The 21,393-nt window shown below is 31.5% G+C and overlaps 2 protein-coding genes across 3 annotated transcripts; both read right to left on the bottom strand.

Moving 5' to 3' along the window:
• Positions 305 to 11,216, bottom strand: LOC109328093 (protein ANTI-SILENCING 1). 2 transcript variants are annotated; one of them, XM_019561359.1, is made up of 13 exons: positions 11,111 to 11,216; positions 10,664 to 11,010; positions 9,479 to 9,650; positions 8,392 to 9,392; positions 5,141 to 5,167; positions 4,889 to 4,981; positions 4,087 to 4,165; positions 3,844 to 3,934; positions 1,639 to 1,744; positions 1,414 to 1,530; positions 1,230 to 1,315; positions 1,069 to 1,116; positions 305 to 551 (listed from the first exon to the last, which is right to left on the bottom strand). In XM_019561359.1, the coding sequence occupies exons 2-11, from the start codon at positions 11,006 to 11,008 to the stop codon at positions 1,265 to 1,267; spliced, it is 2,082 nt and encodes a 693-aa protein (XP_019416904.1). In that variant the 5' UTR covers positions 11,009 to 11,010; positions 11,111 to 11,216; the 3' UTR covers positions 305 to 551; positions 1,069 to 1,116; positions 1,230 to 1,264. The 2 variants fall into 2 exon arrangements, with proteins under 2 accessions (XP_019416904.1, XP_019416905.1); XM_019561360.1 differs by having other exon boundaries at positions 1,069 to 1,132; positions 1,233 to 1,315.
• Positions 15,925 to 18,810, bottom strand: LOC109328094 (BURP domain protein RD22). Its single transcript, XM_019561361.1, has 3 exons — positions 18,670 to 18,810; positions 18,368 to 18,473; positions 15,925 to 17,126 (listed from the first exon to the last, which is right to left on the bottom strand). Exons 1-3 carry the CDS (start codon positions 18,706 to 18,708, stop codon positions 16,108 to 16,110), a joined length of 1,164 nt encoding a protein of 387 aa, XP_019416906.1. The 5' UTR covers positions 18,709 to 18,810; the 3' UTR covers positions 15,925 to 16,107.

Here is a 21,393-nt window from a genome sequence, read left to right as displayed (position 1 = left end):
AAAAAGAGAAAGTGGTGTTTAAGTAGAATTGAAATTTGAAGACAATACTTGACAAATACATAAATCCTCAACGGTGACAATGATTATGTTGGTATTGTGAGTCTTGGCTAAGCATTCAATTAATTGTATCATTCATTTTTTGTAAAGTATAAAACTCATTTTTATAGCTGAATTTTCTATATACTAACTAAGCTAATTTCTTTATCATATCAGCCATGCTTCTGCTTTTAGGCTTTTAGCTAATTGTATCATTAAGTGCTTATGTCATCCACTATTGTTTAAATTTATGAGGCAGCATAGGCAATTTGAGCACGTAACTAAACTTCACATTTACCTCAACAAAAAAAGCAGTCATAGTATGTATACAGTATATTAACAGCAATGAACTTGTGATTGGCAGTAAAAAAAAGCTCAACAGCTTGCTCAGAAGTTGTAGCAGAAGAAGTATGGATCAAATGTTCATTCCCCAACTCCGAAACTCCAGAAAATAGTATTCACAAAATTTGGCAGGTTCAAGCCCACTGCATCAATGACCATGGCTACCCCACTATCTGCCAATAAAGATTAAAAAACAAGTTTCAAAACCCACTGATATAGGTTTCAGATTAAACCCCTCATTCTCCTTAACTCAAATATTCAAATATGATTGGGATGCTCTCCAAATATACATGATAGCCATATATAGGCGATGTCCTTTGACTCAGCAGGAGTATAGCACACAATCTATCCGGAAAATATAGAAGGCGTCATGCTACATTGTGAAGAAAATAAACATCACAAAAAATCTAAATAAAATCTCAGTAACTTGTAATATTTGAACTGTAATTTACTTTTGTTTGAACATATATCTATTGCCTACAAAAGTTATATGTAAAAATTTAACTGCATTTGATATTGAAAAAGACACTGACTAACTATTCTGTAAAGACTGAGGTAAAAGAATCTAGACAGATTGTATAGAAAGACCATGTTGAGTTCCTAATAGAGTTGCAAATTGAAAGGAGAAAACAAAATAATATGATTCAACTAAAATAGGATGCTGATATTTGTAGCATATGAAGAACTTACCAGATGCCGAAAACCTTTGATTTCCGGGACTGCATACTTGTAATCACCCTGCATGGACAAACAGGGGAGATATAAAGGACCAAAACTAGTAAGGATCTCTAAGCCTGGATAACTCCACAGAACCAAATGCAAAGAAAACTGTTTGAGAAAGGAGAGCATACCATCAGAAAAAGAAAAGGTATAGGTATACAATAGATCATTTAGACTTCATCTTTGCTTTGACTTTTCTCAACTCCTCCTCGTGTGCCTAAAGGAATACAAAGATTATAATAAAATATCAATGAATAACAAAATAAAGTAGAATTCAAAAAGATTTTAATGCCACATTACACAGACAATATATACCTTAAACAATCTACTCCATGCTTTGTCTCCTCTTTCTTGTAGCAAACACCATTCCAAGGCCATCTCATATTCAATATTATTGGGCTGAGAACAATGTGAAGTAGACACAGCATCTTTCTGTGTAAACAAAATAAAGCAAACAAGTGAAAATAAACCATCTATTCAACTGACATAAAAATTAAAACATTTGGCAAAAAATATATACAAGAAAGTTAGATACCGCACCATCTCACGTTGCATATGTGTTCTATGTTGATCGACAACATGATGACCATAAAATATTGGCTTCTTTTCTGGAAAGCAGGGACGTCCAATGCTTCCAACAAGCGGGCTACCAGGTAATGGAATATAATAATCTCTCAGTGAAACATGCTTAAAGAGATAACACTTCAATCAAATTACATAACCACTTGCAGGCAAAGTTAATACATAAGTAATAAGTACATGTTTGACCAGTACAATGAGTTTGTGTACATAACCACTAGAGTGTTAGCCCGTTAGCAAGGTTGCTGATGTCAAGATTCTACAGACAGAAGAGGGTATAAACACACAACAATCTTGGCACAAATAGTAAGGTCACGCTTAATAAGCACAAAGGTTGGAGTGTTTTCTCTTCCACACAGCGTTTGGTGCTTTCCTCTTCTATGTGTCTATTTTACATTCTCCTTTTAGTGGATTTGAATGAACTTCTACATCCTTTTATTTGTGGTACCATAAGCACAGAATTCAGGCACATTAGGCCCTTCTGATTGTAATTTTGGAGTGTTGTGAATAGTCTGTTTACTTTCTTATCTAGTATACGGTTCCAACCATTGGCTAACAGTTATGGATCCTCATCCTATTTGAGGATGAAAAGTGAGGCTGGGTTGTCATTGCTGACCACATTTGGGTGGGTTGCGAGTGCCACTGCCATGTTTAGCTGCTATTGCTATGAAGCCCAGAATTTGGTCAATGCAAAGATGTTCTGGTTGATTATTGTTCTTCATAACTTTGACTTGGGTTGTTACTGGTATGCGTATGTTTAGTCTCCCTTTGAGGCTTTAAACTAACTTTGCAATTTCAGTAATTTGGAATAATGGAGGGAATTGCAAATTGAAGACCTGGGACACTAGTACAGGACGATCATGAGTGGTACTGTTTGGTATGATATCTGATCCGGCCTTCTTAGAGACCCGGTTAGAGGTCACTCTTCATTGGTATAATACTTGACTACATGTTTTGTAGACCACTTTGGGAGGCCACTGAAGACAAAGGTGAAGACTAAAATAGAAGTCTAAATGCTTGTGACTTACTTAGGACAAGCATGGAGAACTGGAGATATATGGCCAGGATGTTGCCAAGACTGTTATTCAAGGGGAAACTTACTTATTTCTTCTGTTTTAGAAATCTGTATTCTTCATTTCAATTTAAAGGATTGCAACATAATAATCTTTGGTAAGCTTAAACTTGTGGGGAGTGTTAGAAGATATTAGGTAATCTGAGAGACTTCTTCACTCACACCTACTTAAGTTAAATTAGAAGACAAAACTCATCATCATTCAGAAATATATGCTCCCCATCTTGTCCATTCCAAGCCAATGTGAGGGACTTCTTCACTTGAAGCTACTTTCACTCAACAATATCCCCACAAGGGTGAGCTCATTTTCCGGAGAACACAGTCACTTGCGAGTTTTTAAGAACGTCAGACCTACTATTAAAAGAGTCAGATATCACCAATGTTATGTCTTAAACAGTTACCACTCATCACCTGGATCAATTTTTTAAGAGTCGTGTCACTTGTTTTACCACCCTCCACCGCTCACTAAGCCACTTATCCTCATCTCATTAGGATACCTACTCATACCATCATTTATAACACCACTGCTTCACCAACACTAATCCAAACCAACCAAAAGCATTGCATTTGATACCCCTTATTTAAGTTAGAACTCTCAAGAAGCCCAAAACATCGGTGATATATCACAAAGGACATACAAAGAGCCACAACATTACATCTTAATCCAAACCATAAAGGCTTAAAGTATTACAGGATAGTGGATCCTTCCATTATATATGGTCTTCATCTTGCCCATTCTTGTTTAATGTGAGAGAGACTTGGGATGACTTCTGTCCCAAAAACTGTGCCACCACATGTAATTGGTCGGAAAAATACTTAATTATTAAATTTTTGACTTATATATTTTTTCAACCAATCACAAGTGATGAAGTGAATGACACATGAAGTAGTACACTTTTTAGGACAGAAGATGTGCTCCCCCCACATTTTACCTATTTCAATTCCAATAATCCACACTTAAGTGAGAGTCCATAACAAGGGAAAAGAGAGTTGACACAAAATGTCTTTCGAATTTGTCTCGTAGATGATTAAATCATATTAGGAAGTATACAATTTAACAACGCAATTATCATGTAGTTAGGCTAAGTCCATACCGTCCATTTGACATTAAGAAACACCCCTTGTCTAATTTTTTAGCAACCAACTCCGCTGCATCCCTTTTTTTGAATATAACAAAAGCTTGACCTAAATCATAAATAAATTATCAATTCATTGTCAGTTGTATGAGGTGTGTTTAAAATATTATCCTCAAAACATCTGCAATTCATGGGCCAATGAGGGAATAATGCGTATTTGCTCTTAACTAGCTTATGGAAAAAGATGAGTCAAGTACTAACCAGAATGAGGGCTAGAAAATGCAGTTCTCTGGATCATCTTTGCAGTGCAACTTTCATTAAAGCCATTCCAAATAATATCCTGTGATAAAGAACATATAAAGTACATGAGCGAGAGAGCGAAAGAGAGAGAACAACTTTCTAAAAAGTCATGCATGCCAAATAGCATACTCTAATACAGAACATGTAAAGTATATGAGTGAAAGGGAGTGCATGTGAGAGAAAGAACATATTAAATACCACAAACTGGACAAAAAACAATAGTTGACAGCACATCATAAACACAACAGCCTGTATCAGCAATGATTCAACACAAAATTATATGACTTGGACAATAAATAACAAGAAAATGGTTAACAAAGAGACAGAGGGAGATGGAACCCATAAAAACAACAAACAGGACGAAAACAACATTTGACAGCACATCATGAACATTATGGCAAATTTATATGACTTGAGCTTAGCAAGAAAATGGTTATCAATTATAATTTGAAACAACATAACTACTCAAAACTTAGTCCAGAAAAACCTACCATAAGGCCAGGAAACCACATAAATTAAAAGCCTTAGGAAAAATTAAACAGTGTATGATCCAAATATATCATATACCAAACCAATATCTAGGAAAATTTACAAGCGCTGAAGGCAAGAATTAACCAGTGCAGAAGGAAAGAATTAATCACACCACAGCAGGATTAAACACACTAATGGCATGCAAGTCCTTTTACGGGATGTTGTTACTTTACTCAAAAATCAAAATATTCGAATAATCTATTAGGTTCAAGAAATTCAGAATGATCATTACCTCTACCTCTCCTGAAGTTAGAGATGGATCCAAGTTCTTAAGTAACACAAGTGTTCCTTGCTCATAAGCAGACTTCATTCTTTCTTCCCAAGGCTGAAAATGAAATAAAATATAACCATTGATACATAGGTCAGTCTTGATTTACTTTTCAGAAAAAGGCAATATGAATATTAGATACGAAATTCATTGGAACCAACAAACATGAAGTTAAATCAAGGTTTGCTAAAGTAGAACAGAGAAAAAAGAACTTACAAATCCCTTAAACCACCTGCTTCTATCCTGTCATCAGGTGAAAAAACAGAATGCATCAGAAGACTAAACTGCTGAATGGATTTCAAGAACTATAAGCATGCAGTCAACCAAATCTTCCGAAATTAAGAATAAAATTTGAGGACAATAATTGCCTAAACTTACTAAATAAAACAATTTATATAATCTATGACTTCAGTTTAGAATGTATGAGATTCCCCACTGTAAATACCATCATTTGAAAATCATATATAAGCGCAATGGAAAATTGTATCCCACAGCATGATAAATTAGAATACATAACCCAAAACTTCTTCAGTTACTCTCAATCTATAGAGGCCAATCTCAATAATCCTCCTTCCTTTATCCTCTTCAAAACTCATACAAACAAACCAACTATCCAAGTCATCTATACAACATGTTCCATGCCAAAAGTATGTAGAACTGCCAGAACCCTAACTATTTGTATTCTGAATTACATTTTTCCTACATACATCTCTCTCAACGCATGCACACATTTTTTCATAATTTCTCTAACTTCATGGATTCAATTACCCTCCAAAGGAGTTCAATGTGCAGTAGACAAATCAGTAGACACGAGTGGAAACATAAAAGATCATCAAACACTAAACTCCTTAAGCTATGTATGGATATTTAGTAATGGGTGGAGCAGATGGAATAGAACACAATGGAATGGAATGAAACGAAGGTATCATATGTTTAGATACTTTATGATAGAGTGGAGCTGTATGGAGTAAATTAAAAGTTGGTTCCATTCCATCCCACTGTAAACAATCCAAACAATAGAACCTAGTATCATGCAATTATATTCCATTCATTTTAATCAATCCATAGCCCTGAACAACAGCAATTTACAAAAGTGAAAATCCTAATTAACATGAAGATCATAACTTGGAAAAAAGTTTTTTAGGTATTCTTTTTTAATATAAATAGTATTTGATGACAATAATTCAAAAACAAAGGATAAGACATCCTCACAAGAGTAATCATGTTCCTTTGGATGGGGTTTTCTAAATGGACCAAATGATGCCCTATCATAAATCATATTTATAAATCTAAATCCTTCTCAACGGTTTCACCTACAGTGGCTCCATCTACTCTTCTTACTGAGGCTTGTATTGGCCTTCACGTATGCTCTAACCATCTCAGATGAGATTTTATCATCTTTTCTACAATATGTGTAACCCTAATTTTGTATACATTTGTTCCTCATTCTAACTTTTCTACTAAGTCAACTCATCTAATGCAACATTTCCATCTTTGCTACATTGAGCTTTTTATCCTCTTTCTGATGTTTTACCACCACATTCAATCTTATACAACATCACAAGTTATAGTTGTGCCCTTAAACATGAGCACTACTTCTCTATCACAAATAACAACAAACTCATTCCCCCATTTTATTTGCACCACTTGAATCCTATAGTTTATATTTTTTTCCCGCCATCTTATGATGACCCACTTGAATCCTACAATCACCAATTTCAAGCTCTAGGATATAATCGGTACACCTCCTTCTAATCTCATATTTCATATACTTGAAAATTATGTACTCTTCAAGCTTTGTCTACATGTCTCCAACTTAACATTTATTCTCTCGACTCTTAAACAAGGACAATACCATCTATAAAAGGCCAGTGTTGTGGCATTGGCTATTGGATTTGCTAAAACAATCCCACATCCAAGAACAAGTTAAAAAGATAGGAGGTCAAGGCATATCAACAAAGTATTTGAATCTCTTTACATGCACACCTGGCTAAGTCTTCTACTCAACATTCTATGTTGGTTGGGTTCAATCCTAAATATTACCATGTTGGTAGGCGATATGCAAATTTCATTATAAATCCTCGTTTAGGTTGGTGGTCTTCTCTGGCCTTGGACATGGGAATGGCATCCCCTATTCTAAACTTTTGTTTACCAAAAAATACCCCACAACCAAAGAGGCCATGTCCAAAACATCAAAGAGAAGCCAAAAAACCATCTCCCTAGTAAAATATTGTAAAATAAGGTTCCTTAAAGCTATAGCATTCCTTTCCACCATAAGCACCACATAATAGCGTAGAGACGTAGATAGAGCATGAGCACAACATAAGATCTTAGTTACTTCACAAGAGCCAAATCGTCCAAAGTTGAATAAGGAGTTTTTAGGAATCACAAACTAAATAAATAAAAATAGCCACAAGAAAAAGAGTCCGGACTAGCAGAGGTATCGTCCCAAAACTTATAGAGGTAGAGATATCATCAAGTTGTGTTACATCATGTGTGTAAAATACAATGATTTCATTTTTAGATTTAGACAACAAATCAAAATTCATTCTTGTATTTTTTATTGTATAGATGGATTTAGAGAAACTTAAATCAACAAAAATGCAAGGAAAGTTAGCCAAATTGTGAGTTAATGAAACTACCATTACGAAAGATTTACAATGAATAAGTTTGATATATCCACTTAAAATTAAAAAAAGGTGTAGCCTAATGTACGAGGCTTCCACCTTAATGTTATGTTAGGAGCATGAAGCAAATGGAAATAGAATGGAATGGAAGGGGGTAAGTTAAGGTTCCATTGTCTAGGAGTATTATATAGCAAAGAAAATAATAAATTGAAAATATTTTGTTCAAACACTTGCCTTCACTTTCCATCCCATATGTCCCACTCAATCCCAATATGTCACTTGTCCATTGGTGGGTCCATGAACCTTTTGGGGAATTCTAACAAATCCATATATGTTTTAGTAAAGTTCGTGGAAATTTGAAAGAAACAAAGGTGTGCATGAAGAACTCAAGTACACATTTTTTATATGTTCAAGGACCTATTTGAATATCTCCAAACTTTGAATGGTTAACTTAGTAACTAAACCAAATGCTAATAACTCTAGTGGCATGCTAATTTCTTGTTTTGTTGATATTGCACAAGCATTTAGATTTTTTATGGATCTATACTCTCTTTTTTGGTTTCTGAGGATTACAACCCAACACAAGCAAACCCAATGGTCATGCCAATAAGACTAGCCCAACCATTGAGGTGGATCAGGCTTAGTAGAGGTGAAATACAAGAGCAACAAGATCATTGTTTAAGCCAAGCTTTAAATACATGATGAGCCAAAGGAAATGCTTTTAGGTTGAACATATCTTTATCTTGTTTATTTGGTTATTTGTTGGAGTATTAAGGTGTAGGGTAGTCAAAAGAACAAGAACTATCAAGGCAAGGTGAGGGTTCTTGTGATGCAACTTACAGTGTCAGGTCGTCTAGTAACATCATTTGCACATCGATTTAACTTTTGTTCCAAATTCAAAGAATCTGTAGGTTTTTTGCGCAATTTATCATCAGATAGTCTCATTGGCTTATGGTCAAGCTTTAACTTCTTTGAAGGAACATCCTCTCCATCAGAAAAATCCTTTTCACGTTGAAGCTTGTATTTATCTTTTGATGAAGACGTGGCTACTTTCTTCGCATCATCATTGGAAACAATTCTTCGACTTTGCAAGTTAGAATCGCCACATTTTTGCTTCCCCTTTTCATCAATTGATCCCTTGTTAATTTTCCGAACAAGATTGCCAACCTTGCATCCACCCTTTTCTGAATCAGACTTAGATGGAGATGGAGATATTTTGTTCATATCACCATCATTGGAAACAAGTCTCTGATTTTGCAAGTCACGTTTTAACTTCTCGTTAGAGACTTTAATAGAATTACTAGATTTTTCCTTCTCTATATTGGCCTCGGTGGATCCCTTGTTGATATTCCCAACAAGACCCCCAACAACATTGCATTCACCCTTTTCTGAATCAACCTTAGACCTTGACGGGGTCTTCTCACCAGAGATATTTCCTTGTTTATCATTCGACTTAGTTATTCTCTTCATTCCACAGTCATTAGAACCATATGATGGTTTAGTAGATGATTTTTGCTTAACCAAAGATGCATTAGAAATCCCATTCCCTTTTACTTTAGCTTGAGGCATGGTCTTGTCACCAGATTTACTTGCTTCAATTACACCATTGCGAGAGATTGGTTTTTCTCCAGACGAAGGCTTAGACACGAGATTTTCTCTAACTAACGTGGCAAAACCCTTACCATTCGCCTTTCCCATTACGGGCTGGCTATTTTTTTGATTCGGAAGATCCACAACTTCATTACTCGTCCTGACTTTCCCACTACCTTCTTTCTTGTCTAAATCAAGTTTCACAACACCAACGGCCTTTTGACTATCTAAATTGTTAAAAATATTTTTAACTGCAACAATTAAAGAAATAGTTCCATAAGATACTCAACAATTTAAAACTAGACAAAATTACACTTATTCCATAAGAATCACGTACCTTCAATGTCAGCAATCTTATCATCATCTATCCTATCCAATATATTACGCTTCCCAACATCAAAGAAGCGAGAGAATACAAATTCAGCATCTTGAAATTCTTCATCTGATACCTGAGGATTCCTACTATCCTTAGCAATACAAACAACATTGCACTTCCCAGAAATAGCTTCCTGATGCAAATAAACAAATACAAAGCCAACTTGATTGAAGTTATATTTTACTAGTCAGTGCAAAAATAGGTAGAAAAAAATCATATTTGTACTTAGATGGTGTTTTCATCACCAAAGGCACACATTTTTCCATAAACATGTTTTTCCTAGGAGCCGTGTTTTTCCATAAACATGAAGCCAAGGATGAAATCCAAGAGAACATACTTAAGGGGAACCGATTCCCTTCCACTTGGACCAACGCACATGAGTAACCTAACACGTATTTCCCTATCACAAAAATCATCTCTAGAAACAACTCCCACACTTCAGTCACCAACATGAAGAGGTCACTTACGATGCTTGACATTTCAAACTTTCTAATAGAATATCTTATGTTATTCCTTTTTACTCTTCTCTTCTTTGATAAGTCTTATTTTTCTTCTTCTAATAAAAAAGTATTCACACTTCGCACAAGAGGGCAAGAAAAATCATAGGCGAAACAATTATAAATGATGTAGCGATCGATACTTTGCCAATGAACATGACTTATGATAGAGTATTATGGTGTCGTTCGACCCATGTAGCCAACTTCACCTACTGAGATTAAGGCTTGGTATTGTTGTATATCATGCAAGGAATTGAGATAACCATAACACTCATGCCACTAGCAGCACCATCTTTAAAACAATGAACCAGAACAGTACAAAATCCCAAGCAATATTAACTAACATCAATAGTTATATATCATATCATCACCAAAAAAACCCAGGAAATATACACTGGGTAGTGGGAATCTATTACTTGACCATGCAATTTTTTCCACTGTCCAAAAAGCATTGTGTAACCGTAGCTCTATAAAACCTTATCGTATCTAGCTTTGACCCCCAAAAAACACAAAATTAGAAAAATTTAAAAACCATAAAAAGGAACACATAAACAACACCTATCATCCAACATGATTCTAATTGATCAAAATCAACATAAGTATAAAAAATATACTACTTCCTAATCATAACAAGGATAGTTCTAGTTACCAGAGGATTGATATTTGCAAGCCCTAAGCCATCACCATATGCTAAGAACAACTCATTCTCAAGTGTCTCAATCCCTTCCAAAAAATTCAAAATCTCGCAAGGTCGAAAAAACCATAAAACCTTCACTTTCTTAGACTTATCAGCATTCTCCCATATCTTTATGATTTTTCCAATAAAAGGTTCAGGTTCACCTTCCTTGTAAAAATACACAGAATCATAACGTTTGTAATCAACACCATCGTATCGAAACGATTCATAAAATTGCACATCCTTCTTTTTACCACCTAACATTCCCTTTATCCCCCACTTGAATTCGGGTTCTTCTTCACCACCTCCTTCTACCATGTCTGGAATTAAATAACAAAACACAAAAACAAAATTAAAAACAAGTTCAATTTTCGAAATAGAACATCAATGTCGTATGAACAGTGAAGGGAAAAACGGTACCGTATTGTAATATAGAATTGGATAGTTTCAGAAGCGAGATTGAATGTTGAATTGGATTGTTGAATTTGGGATTTAACTGGAGCGAGTGTGCAACACCGGCAACGGTGAGCGTGAGAAAAGGGAATGGAATTGAAAAGGTGATAAACCCTAACCACAGTGGAAGGAGGAGACTCTGTAACTGCTTCTATTAATTTGTGGCATATAATTTCATGATTGGTCATTTATTTAATAACCGTTTATGATAATTTTACTCAAAAAAAATAATCAAAGAGTTAATATTTAGTGTATGTACTTTGTATAGTGGATATGAAATTTTGTAATTTTGTTTATTTAAAAAAAATTAAGCTTAAAGTTGCAAATGTATGACAAGCCAACTTTTATTCATAATAAATAATAAAATAAGTTAAAAGATCTCTCTTTGATGATATGTTGTTTTTTTTGGATTGTTTATATTTAATAATTTTGAATGATAAACGATATATTTATAGTATAAAAATTTTTATATACAAAGATATTAAACTTATAAAACAAATCAATAAACTTATTTGAATTAGATCATGCAATATTTTTTAACACTTTTAATAAATTATATATCTTTTACTTTTTATGGTAAAATATTTTAAATTGTGATTACGGTTGTGATTAATTAATACGAGTGTAACGATTAATACAAATTGCAATATTTGTAATATGAATCTTTTTTGTTATTAAAAACATTTTTAAATATAATATAATATGGTCTAATACAATGTAATTAATATGGTTATTCAATCTGATATAATCACATTATTTATGATTAGCAAAACACTACAATTGAATTATGATTTGGTTGTGACTATAAGTATAAAATTGCCACCAAATTGATTCCAATTTTGAAAGAATAATATTCCTAAAAAAGGAAATAAGGAATTGATCTGTAATATTCTTAAGTTGATTACTGATTTGTTTGCAGGATTGGTGGCCACTGGCCAGTTCCTAGTGATGATATTGTAATGATGGAAACATAATTAATGTCTCATTATTTTATATAATTAAATAGAGATATATATAAATATAATTAACGTTACAATGAATCGGGAGTCAGATCATGTTTATCTTATACATTATCTTAAATATTAACAAATTCCAATTTTGAATCCGAATTTGACTTTAAACCTCATAAAACCTAACCTTAAAAATTATGATCGAGTCAAACTGAAAGAAAAATTATAGTCTCATTCAACTCCCTCATAGAAATAACACACGTTTGAATGATCCAACAAGTCTTTTTATATATATTATCCTATGTCGTTGTTATACTATCTATTATTTTGTGATTTAATCCAATTCATATTCATATTTTATTGGTTATTCTCATTTGTGGCTCTAATCATATTTCATAGAAATAACACACGTTTGAATGATCCAACAAGTCTTTTGTGAATGATCCAACTAAATGTAAATATGTGCATAAGATTTTTCCTTTTTTTTTCTTCTCAAGTAACAAATTTCCATCATTATGTTGGGATTTGCATTTTTTTCCATCTTTATTTTTCCTGCTCCGCAAAACTGCAAAAGACATATGTATGTATAAGATTTTTCCTCTATTTTATTTTTTTACTAATTTCTTTAGGATTTTCTTTTCATTATTCTTTCTCCAAGCAATGTAGGTACATACAAAAATTTTCACCGTTTTGATATATAGGCTTGTATAAGGTTTATCCCATTTCACATGTATTTATTTTTCTTATTTCACTATTTTTCACGACTATTATATGTTAGGATTCACTTTTTTTAATGATAGTATGTGTAATATTTTTCCACTTTCTCAAAGCAAAAGTTGTAGGCGTGTATAGATTTTTTCCTCTTTTTGACGTACTTCATTATTTTTCTATTCTTAATATTTTATAATATATTAAAAATTAATAAATATATAAATCCAATTTATATATTAATATAATTCATTCAATCGTCAATATTTTGTTACAATTACTTCTTAATGTAGATGTTTTTTAGAAACTAAATAGCAAGTTACCCTTGCATTTGCACGGGACAGTATTTTTTGGTCATATAATTAAAAACACATATTTTGCGTGCATTCCACTGGGATAAAAATATATGTTTCCTTAACAAATGTTAGTTTCATACATGTTTGAAACACATGTTTCAAAAATATAAAAGTGAAATTGATAAATAAACAATTACAAAATAAACGATTATAATAACAAAAAGTTTTGAATGAGCTGCAGATCTTTCAACACGCCAAAGACTTGTGATCCTCATCTTCCGCTCCAAGTACCTAATGAATTAATCTTTTTAATAAGATTTTCACAACGCACCATATTTCAGAAGATAATGAACATAGTTAAAGATAATCAACATAATTTAAATGATGATATATAATAAACAAAAACAAAGCAATAACCCCTTAAATGAAAATATATAGACAAACATATACACAACCAACATTAAGAAGCAACCAAAGAACTATTAAAAAATAAAGGCATTAATGTATTTAAACAAACTTTTGTAATAAAAAAGACATGCTCTCCATCACAAATTCATTAATAACATAGGAACAAACTATATAGTATAAAAGAATAGGAAAAATGACAACCTTTCAAAGAAAGACCATTAAGGCAGAATGATTATGAATGTGAAACTCACTAAGCATAAAAACAGTACATGAAATGGTGAAGAATGGTTCACATAAAAGCATTAAAGCATAATGGTAGAATGGTTATGAATGTAAACATAAAAATAGAATAGTAACCTATTAAGTAAGACATACATATTTTTCATACCTAATCCACATCATGAAAATAAAGCGATGAATAACTCATCAAGGTGATGATCAAAACTGCAATTCCATCACAAAGGGATAAATGTGCACTTAATAACATATAAAAATACGTAGTATTTGATAATTACAATAACAATATCAAAAAATGTAACAATAATATAAAGAGGTTTTAGTACAAAAAGTATGTATTTTTGTAATTTCATAAGTTTATTGAAGAAACCAAAGATAATAAATGAGCTTTAGTAGTGCAACAGTGGAGAAGATGACAAAAAAACATTAATCGGTACAACCATTAAGTACAATAGTAATAGGCAAAAAATTACTCATAATCAAAGAAAATATAAACAAAAAATGAAATTGTAAAGAAGAGAAAGAAACATGAACATAATCAAGGAGGGAATTTACCTTCCAATCCCAGAAACCAAAAACAATCTCTTCCTTACCCAAATGTTACCTCAATAAATCTGTAAACAACATGAAGAAGAGAGATGGTATAGAGGTACACACAAAAACAACATGGGAAAGAGGTTTGGCACGAAACAATAACAACATGAAACATGGGAAAGGTTTGGCACGAAACAGGAGAGAAACATGGGAAAGAGGAAAGACTATCTTATTTGAGGTATATTGATGAATCCGAATTTGAAAAAATTATGAAAGATAGTTTAATTTTATGAAACAACGTGTAGTAGTGATTGCACAATCTTTGGAATAAATCACAAAATAAAAAATGAAGGTAAAATAAAAGTAAAAAGACACGTGTTGTTTGGAAATGAGAGAAAGTTTTAGAAGGGAAAAAATGAAATGAAAGCCTGACACGTGTCCTAGGTGAATATGTCGAGGACATTTCTTTCTTATATAGTTAATAGATAGATTAGCGTTTTGTAACTTAAGATTAGAGCATATTCTAGTTTATTATTCAAACTTAAAATAATATCTTTAATATTTGAAGATAAATTTAAAACTTATAGCTTTAAATATGAAGAATGTCTCCATTAATTACATCATAACTCTCCAAATATATTTTTTGAATGACACCAAATTAATTAAAACGTTAAATATTAAATATCCACTTTACTTTTAGTATATTTTTTATAACGTACTTAAGATTTCCAATCTGTTCCTAGACGTTTGGATTAAAAAAAATTGAAGTATGTGTTTTTAAAAAAAAAAACCAATAACGTCTATTTTTAATGTTGAAAACATCTACTTATCACCATAAAAAAATTCATTCATCAAACTTTCATTGTTTGCTCCGATTTTATTTTGCAGTGTTACATTTTTATATTGTGCAATCTGTTTCATTTATATTGCTTTCACATTATTAACTTTTTGAGAATAATGTATCTCCTTATATAAGTAAATAACTTATCTCCTCTAGCCAATAAAAATATGATATGTATGTTATTTTATTTATTTTTTAAAATATTTTTATTGAAAATGATGAAACATGACACATGTCATGATTTCACTGGCAGGAGATGATAACTTATCTCCTTATACAAGGAGATACTCCATTCCCATAAAAAAAAAATATGGTTATGTGTTGTACAAATAGAGAGAACCATATGAAACATTCAATAAAGTTGAGGCATAAAGTAGAATCTTATTTTCCTGGCTTTATATGAGCATATATATATATATATATATTGATGAGAACATTTAATGTGAATTACAAATTTTAAACATGTTTTTGTTTTATTATTATTAGTGTATGACAGTCACTTTGTGTCTGTCGACTACATTCTTATTTTAAAGCATTATGTAATTAATTTTTATACATTTTATTTTGTAGAATTAAAATGTAATTTTTGTATTGTATTTAGTTTATATTATAATATTTTGTTTTTATTAGAATATGCAACTTATAATTAACGTGTTTGAAGTGATTATATAGGATTATATGATTTTTTTAAATTACAAAATTGAAGGGCAAAATAAGAATATATAAATTATACCATAGTAATAATTACACCATATTTTAGCCTTTATATATATAATATAAATTAGCTTAAAAAATCGCATAAGAATATGAGACAACATATCTTAACTTTATATAGTGTTCCATACACGAGCATGCTTTACATACATAATGCAAAACTAGAAACATATAGAGTAGTAGCTATAACTACATATAGTATTAGATTCTGCAGCTTATAGGTGCTACATGAAGCTTGTTATTCAAGAAAGAGACCAAAAGTGTTTTGAAGCAAATTTACTTAGGAACCCAAACAACATGATCCTGAGGAAGAAAGTGACAGACAGGAACGGTTCCTGGTATAACTTTAAGGACTTGAAATGCCAAATGTTTGGGGTTCCATTCTGATGTGTCTGTGTGACAAATTGCTACAGCTTTAACTCTAACCCCATCAGCACCTTCCAAAGGCACAAAATAAGCTCTAGTAGACTCAGTTTTGTGACAATAAAACACAGCATAAGGGTAATTCTGTTTGTGACACACAACAGCTTTGTCCCTTGCAATGTTCTTTACACCTTTTGTTATAGTGTATTTTTGTAACCTGGTTTCTTTTTTTACTTCAGTGGATAAGGCCTCAACATTTTTCCCTAGCTTGGAAGTGCTGAAATCAACCATGGATTCTAGTGAAGTTGCACAATATTTTTCCTCACCCTTTATACCAGAATCTTCACACTCATTAATAGTTTTCTTCATAGCCTCACCTTTCTCTGATCCTGGCTTGACAGAAAACACATCAAATATATCATCAACTTTCTTTGATGAAAAGGGTATGGAATCAGCAACATGGCGAGGCAAGAATGTTGCATCATTATTTGAACTCTTGGTAAAATGCAAATCAAATTTTGACCCAGCATGCAAATCTTTCTCCAAGAAGAAAAGTGCTACATTTGGATTATCATATAGTTGAGTATCTTCAGCAGCATACTTATAAAGAAATGGAACATTTCCTTTTCCAACTCCAACATAAACAGGTTTTCCTTTAGGGCCTTTAGTTCCAACTATAACTCCACCACCTTTTCCTCCACCAACATTTACATTGGTACCACCTTGGCCTCCTTTTCCCGGTGCATGAACAACTACGCCGCCTTTCCCGACATTCACGGCGGTGCCACCAGGCTTTCCTTTTCCCGGTGCATGTACATTTACACCTCCTTTACCAACATTCACGGTGGTGCCTCCTGGTTTTCCTTTCCTTACATCTACATCTACACCACCCTTTCCTACACCCACGTTGGTGTTTTTCTCTTCTATCCAATCTGCAAAATTTAGTAGTAAATTTAGCTCCATATTTAGATAAAAAGACTCGAGTAATGTTTCTCATGAAGATGAATGGTAAATTTTGGTTATGAAGCTACCTTAGTGTGTTAAGTTAAGTACTTGATAACTTTAGAACATCACTAGTTAATTCATTTTTAATGGTTTATGGTTTAGTATAGAGAGGAGGTTAATTACTTAATTCTATTTCTCAACATCTAAATCCTTAAAGAGGGGATCAAATACTAGGAAATCATGAGTTAAAGAGATACACACAAAAAATTAGAATTCAAAGTCTTCTTTTCTAATGTATCCACTAACTTTAGTCTTTTGGGTCCTCATAATTTATGACCCAATAATTTGAGTTGTTTGAAAAAGAAGGAAATTGAGTTTATAGACATAATTTTATGGACATAATTTTTGATATTTTCTAAAATTTATTTTAATAATATTATCAAAATAAAGAGAATTAAAACTTTGAAATATTAATTATAATTATTCTTTCAGGTTGGTTGTTTAGGGGCCACATAAATTATTGTACCTACCTTGCCCACCAAGGGTACGAAATCCATGTATAATTTCAGTTAAACAGTTTGAACAATAAATACTGAACAGTTCTTTATATTTATTGTATTTTACTATGAAGTGCCACATATATGTTAAATAATTTCAAATTTTGTTTTAATAAAGAGTAAAATAGGAATATCCATTATATAAAAAATTACACTAAATAAATCCGATTTTAAATATAGTAGTGTAAGTTTAAGTTAATTTGTAATAGTAGTAGTAGTGATTGTTATTAACATAATCTAATATGCCAACGAGTAACATAAAAATTCACATTTAGGATGGTAACCGCCGCGGGTAATGCTTTTCCGTGCCCAAACCCGACCCGTGTGTGTATTTGTGGGTACCCAACTGATTTTTAATTTTAATTATATATTTATATAATTTGTAATAATCAATATCTAAAAATAAGTATTACATGAATAATATATGATATTTATATGATAAATTTATGATCATAATCATGTATAATTTATTATGAAATAATAATAAAGTATATAATATATATACAAATTTAACTAAAAACTAAATATATAAATTTGTGGGTACTCGCGGTGTGGGTATCCCAAAACTCGTTCTCGTCCATAAGCTAATATTGTGGGTACTCGTTGCGGGTATTTCCACGGGCACCCACGTGTCGGATTTTTTTGCACCCTATTCACATTGATGTACTAACCAGGATGAAGGATATCAGTGATGGCTTTCGGCATTGGAGTAGTAGGAAGCTTAGAATTCCAATAAACTTCAGGGTTTAAGGTGGCATGGGTTGCTACCATAACAAGCTGCACAAATTTAATTAGTTAAACACAAAACCTTGTTACCATCAATTCTCATAAACATTGATAATAAGTATATTCAAATAATCAAGTAGAGGAAGAAACTTATCTAACTTTTAGAGTTTATATACCAAAACAAAAGATGAAACCATAATATAGTATTTAGTTAGCATGCTTCAACTGTTTGTAAGTTGAATCTTACATTGATTAAAGTAAAGATGAGTAGGAGAGGATACTCCATAGGTAGAGAAGCAAAACTAGAACCAAATATTTGTAGAGATATATGTACTATTTTGTAGAGAATTAGAAGAATCAAAAGCAAGGTTGAATTGAATGATGATATTGGAGTAAGCCTTACATTATATTTATAAGCTCCTGATATTTCTAGAATGGGTTGCTTGAATAGCAACTTGAACCACCAATATTATCATGCAGTTTAATAACTTCAACTGCCCTGGCTCACTCACTTTAATGTTTGTCATTAGTCAGGAACAAGGATCATCCCCGATAATAAAGAGACAAATATTTGTTTCTCTTTGTATTTTTAATGACAAAAATATAATTTTATGATAGATAAAATATAAAAATATCATTACATTTTGTTTTTTATTTATTATTATGTGATACTTACTTCTCTAATAATAAAGATGATCGTTACTATGTAGTGAGAAAGGAATGGAAATATTTAATAAATAAATTGGAATGAGTAAATGGCAATGTGTACTTGTTATTTGGGTAATAGAAGCATATATAGCCTTTTATTTTTATTTTTATTTTTTGTTGAAGAATACTTGTCACTACTCTCACAATTATTGATGCATGGTGGTATGTATAAATTGTAGTATTGACTTGGTAGGAGGGATATCAAATAACAAACAACTACTCAAAATTTATTAGTACCACAAAAGGGGTAGTGGGTCATTTTTCTTCTTCAATAAGTAAGATAAATCCAACATCACTTTACTTGCAGATTCTTCTTCAATAAGTAAGATAAATCCGACATCACTTTAGTTGCAGGTATAATCTAAAGGCTATTCACTTATGACACAAGTATTTGTTTTCCAAAACTCTATATCAAATCATGTTTCAGACCAATAATATTAAAACAAAAATAATAAAAATTTATTTTTTAATTAATATAAATATTTTTATTAATCTGAGACATAGTTTGAGATAAAATGAGTTTATATCATCTGTTCACCTATCAAACATAATGGTCAGGACGGTGTGGTCCGTATAATATTTAAGATAAAATCTAAAAACAAACCGATCTAATTTCTAATGTCAGGGCCCGTCAAAATTAATGAGTTTGGGTGAATATATGATTGACCAAAAAAATATTTTGTGTCACTAATGTATTATGAGATATAATTGGTTAGAAAATATTGAATAATTTTAATTTCAACTTCAATTATTTTTTTAGACAATTAGAATTGAAGTGAAGTATGGGAACATTGATTGATGAAGGTGACACAGAGAGAATCCGATAGCCTTGATACGGTAACATATCTGAAAATGGCAATTCAACCACCTACTAGTTAGTACTAATTAATTAATATATGAGCATAAAATGTTTAATAATGTGTTAATTATTTTCTCCGGCTACTATAATTATGATATATGTAGTGTTATAAATTTAACTTAGATTGGCTAATCCGCCTGGTGTAACCGTGAATTGTGTATGTAACTGGTCTGAGCCCCTCATGTAACTAGTTTGACTCGATTCGACTTGGTAGGTTTAAACCTAAAATTGGTGACTTGAATGGTCAAATCGGTTGGCTGAGTCAATCTGAAAATAAATTTTTTTAAATGCAATCAAAATGATGTCATTTTTAGATTAATAAAGTAAACATTTTTAAATTATCTATGTTATGTTATGTTTGTCATTTGTTAACTTATATAAAAAAAACTTTCATTATTTAATTAAATTTAAATTTTATTATTCGCTTTTTTTCAATTAAAGCATGACACATGTTGTTTGACGATGTTTTCAACTTATTTATCACATTCCACAATAGTGAAATTTTATCTATTAGTTATTTAATTAGGCATGCTAATATTTTTAAATTTGGAGCGTTATCAAACAATATTATCTAATATTATGATTTTTTAAATTTTTAATACAAATCAAATCAATCAGTCTACCCAATAACTCAATGTTCTCACCTAGTCATTAATCAGTCCGAGATTAACAACATTATATATATGTCTAATTTATTTAATTTCTAAAAAATATTTTTATAAAAATGGTTAGATAAAAACATATTCAAATTTTAGTATCATATAAGAAAATTCTTTATTCTCTTTCTATATAAATGTTGATATATGTTTCCATCTTCAATTCTTCACATGAATAAAATATTCGGTTATCAATTCTATGTCACCTTCATAAATGGGACTGATATATATGAGTCAACAAATAAGAAACCTTTGACCTACTTTTTAATGGCTATGATTTTGGATTTGAGTTTTGAACATACATATTGATATTATGATACCCACCTAACATATCATACTTGCCATACTTCATTCCATCTTTTTATATACCAACAAGTTTGAATTATTTATATAGGAATTTTGTTGACTTTTTAGTACAATCTCTGTTTCCTTTTTATTTGTCTTTCAATATTGTGATATAGATGAAGAGGTGTAATTAATTTATTTATTTTAATTACATTTATGGTTTTTTCCCATCTTGGTCCTTTACCTTCATAATAATTGGATTAGTCGTTGATTTTTCACTCACTAATGCACAAGTTGTATTTTGGAATTTATTTTATTTCTTTTTACAATGCATTTTAATTTATTTATATAACATTTATTGTATTTATTTCTTATTTGTCCTTCATTCATTAATTAGAAAGAAAATTTTATGATGTTTTTATATAACATATTAACTACATTTCTAACAATATAATAGAATGAA

Source organism: Lupinus angustifolius, chromosome LG15, assembly GCF_001865875.1.
Source record: "Lupinus angustifolius cultivar Tanjil chromosome LG15, LupAngTanjil_v1.0, whole genome shotgun sequence".
In the NCBI taxonomy this organism is placed as follows: domain Eukaryota; kingdom Viridiplantae; phylum Streptophyta; class Magnoliopsida; order Fabales; family Fabaceae; genus Lupinus; species Lupinus angustifolius.
The sequence above is the reverse complement of the archived record's forward strand: the minus strand, read 5'-3'. Positions and strand labels throughout refer to the sequence as shown.

Coding starts and splice junctions, on each gene's coding strand:
- LOC109328093 (XM_019561359.1), bottom strand. CDS start 11,008: ATGGTAGAAGGAGGTGGTGAAGAAGAACCCGAATTCAAGTGGGGGATA. Junction 4,982..5,140: donor GCAGGTGGTTTAAGGGATTT/GTAAGTTCTTTT, acceptor TTTCATTTTCAG/CCTTGGGAAGAAAGAATGAA. Junction 1,316..1,413: donor CATGGAGTAGATTGTTTAAG/GTATATATTGTC, acceptor GTATTCCTTTAG/GCACACGAGGAGGAGTTGAG.
- LOC109328094 (XM_019561361.1), bottom strand. CDS start 18,708: ATGGAGTATCCTCTCCTACTCATCTTTACTTTAATCAAT. Junction 18,474..18,669: donor TCATCTTTACTTTAATCAAT/GTAAGATTCAAC, acceptor AAATTTGTGCAG/CTTGTTATGGTAGCAACCCA. Junction 17,127..18,367: donor CACTGATATCCTTCATCCTG/GTTAGTACATCA, acceptor TAAATTTTGCAG/ATTGGATAGAAGAGAAAAAC.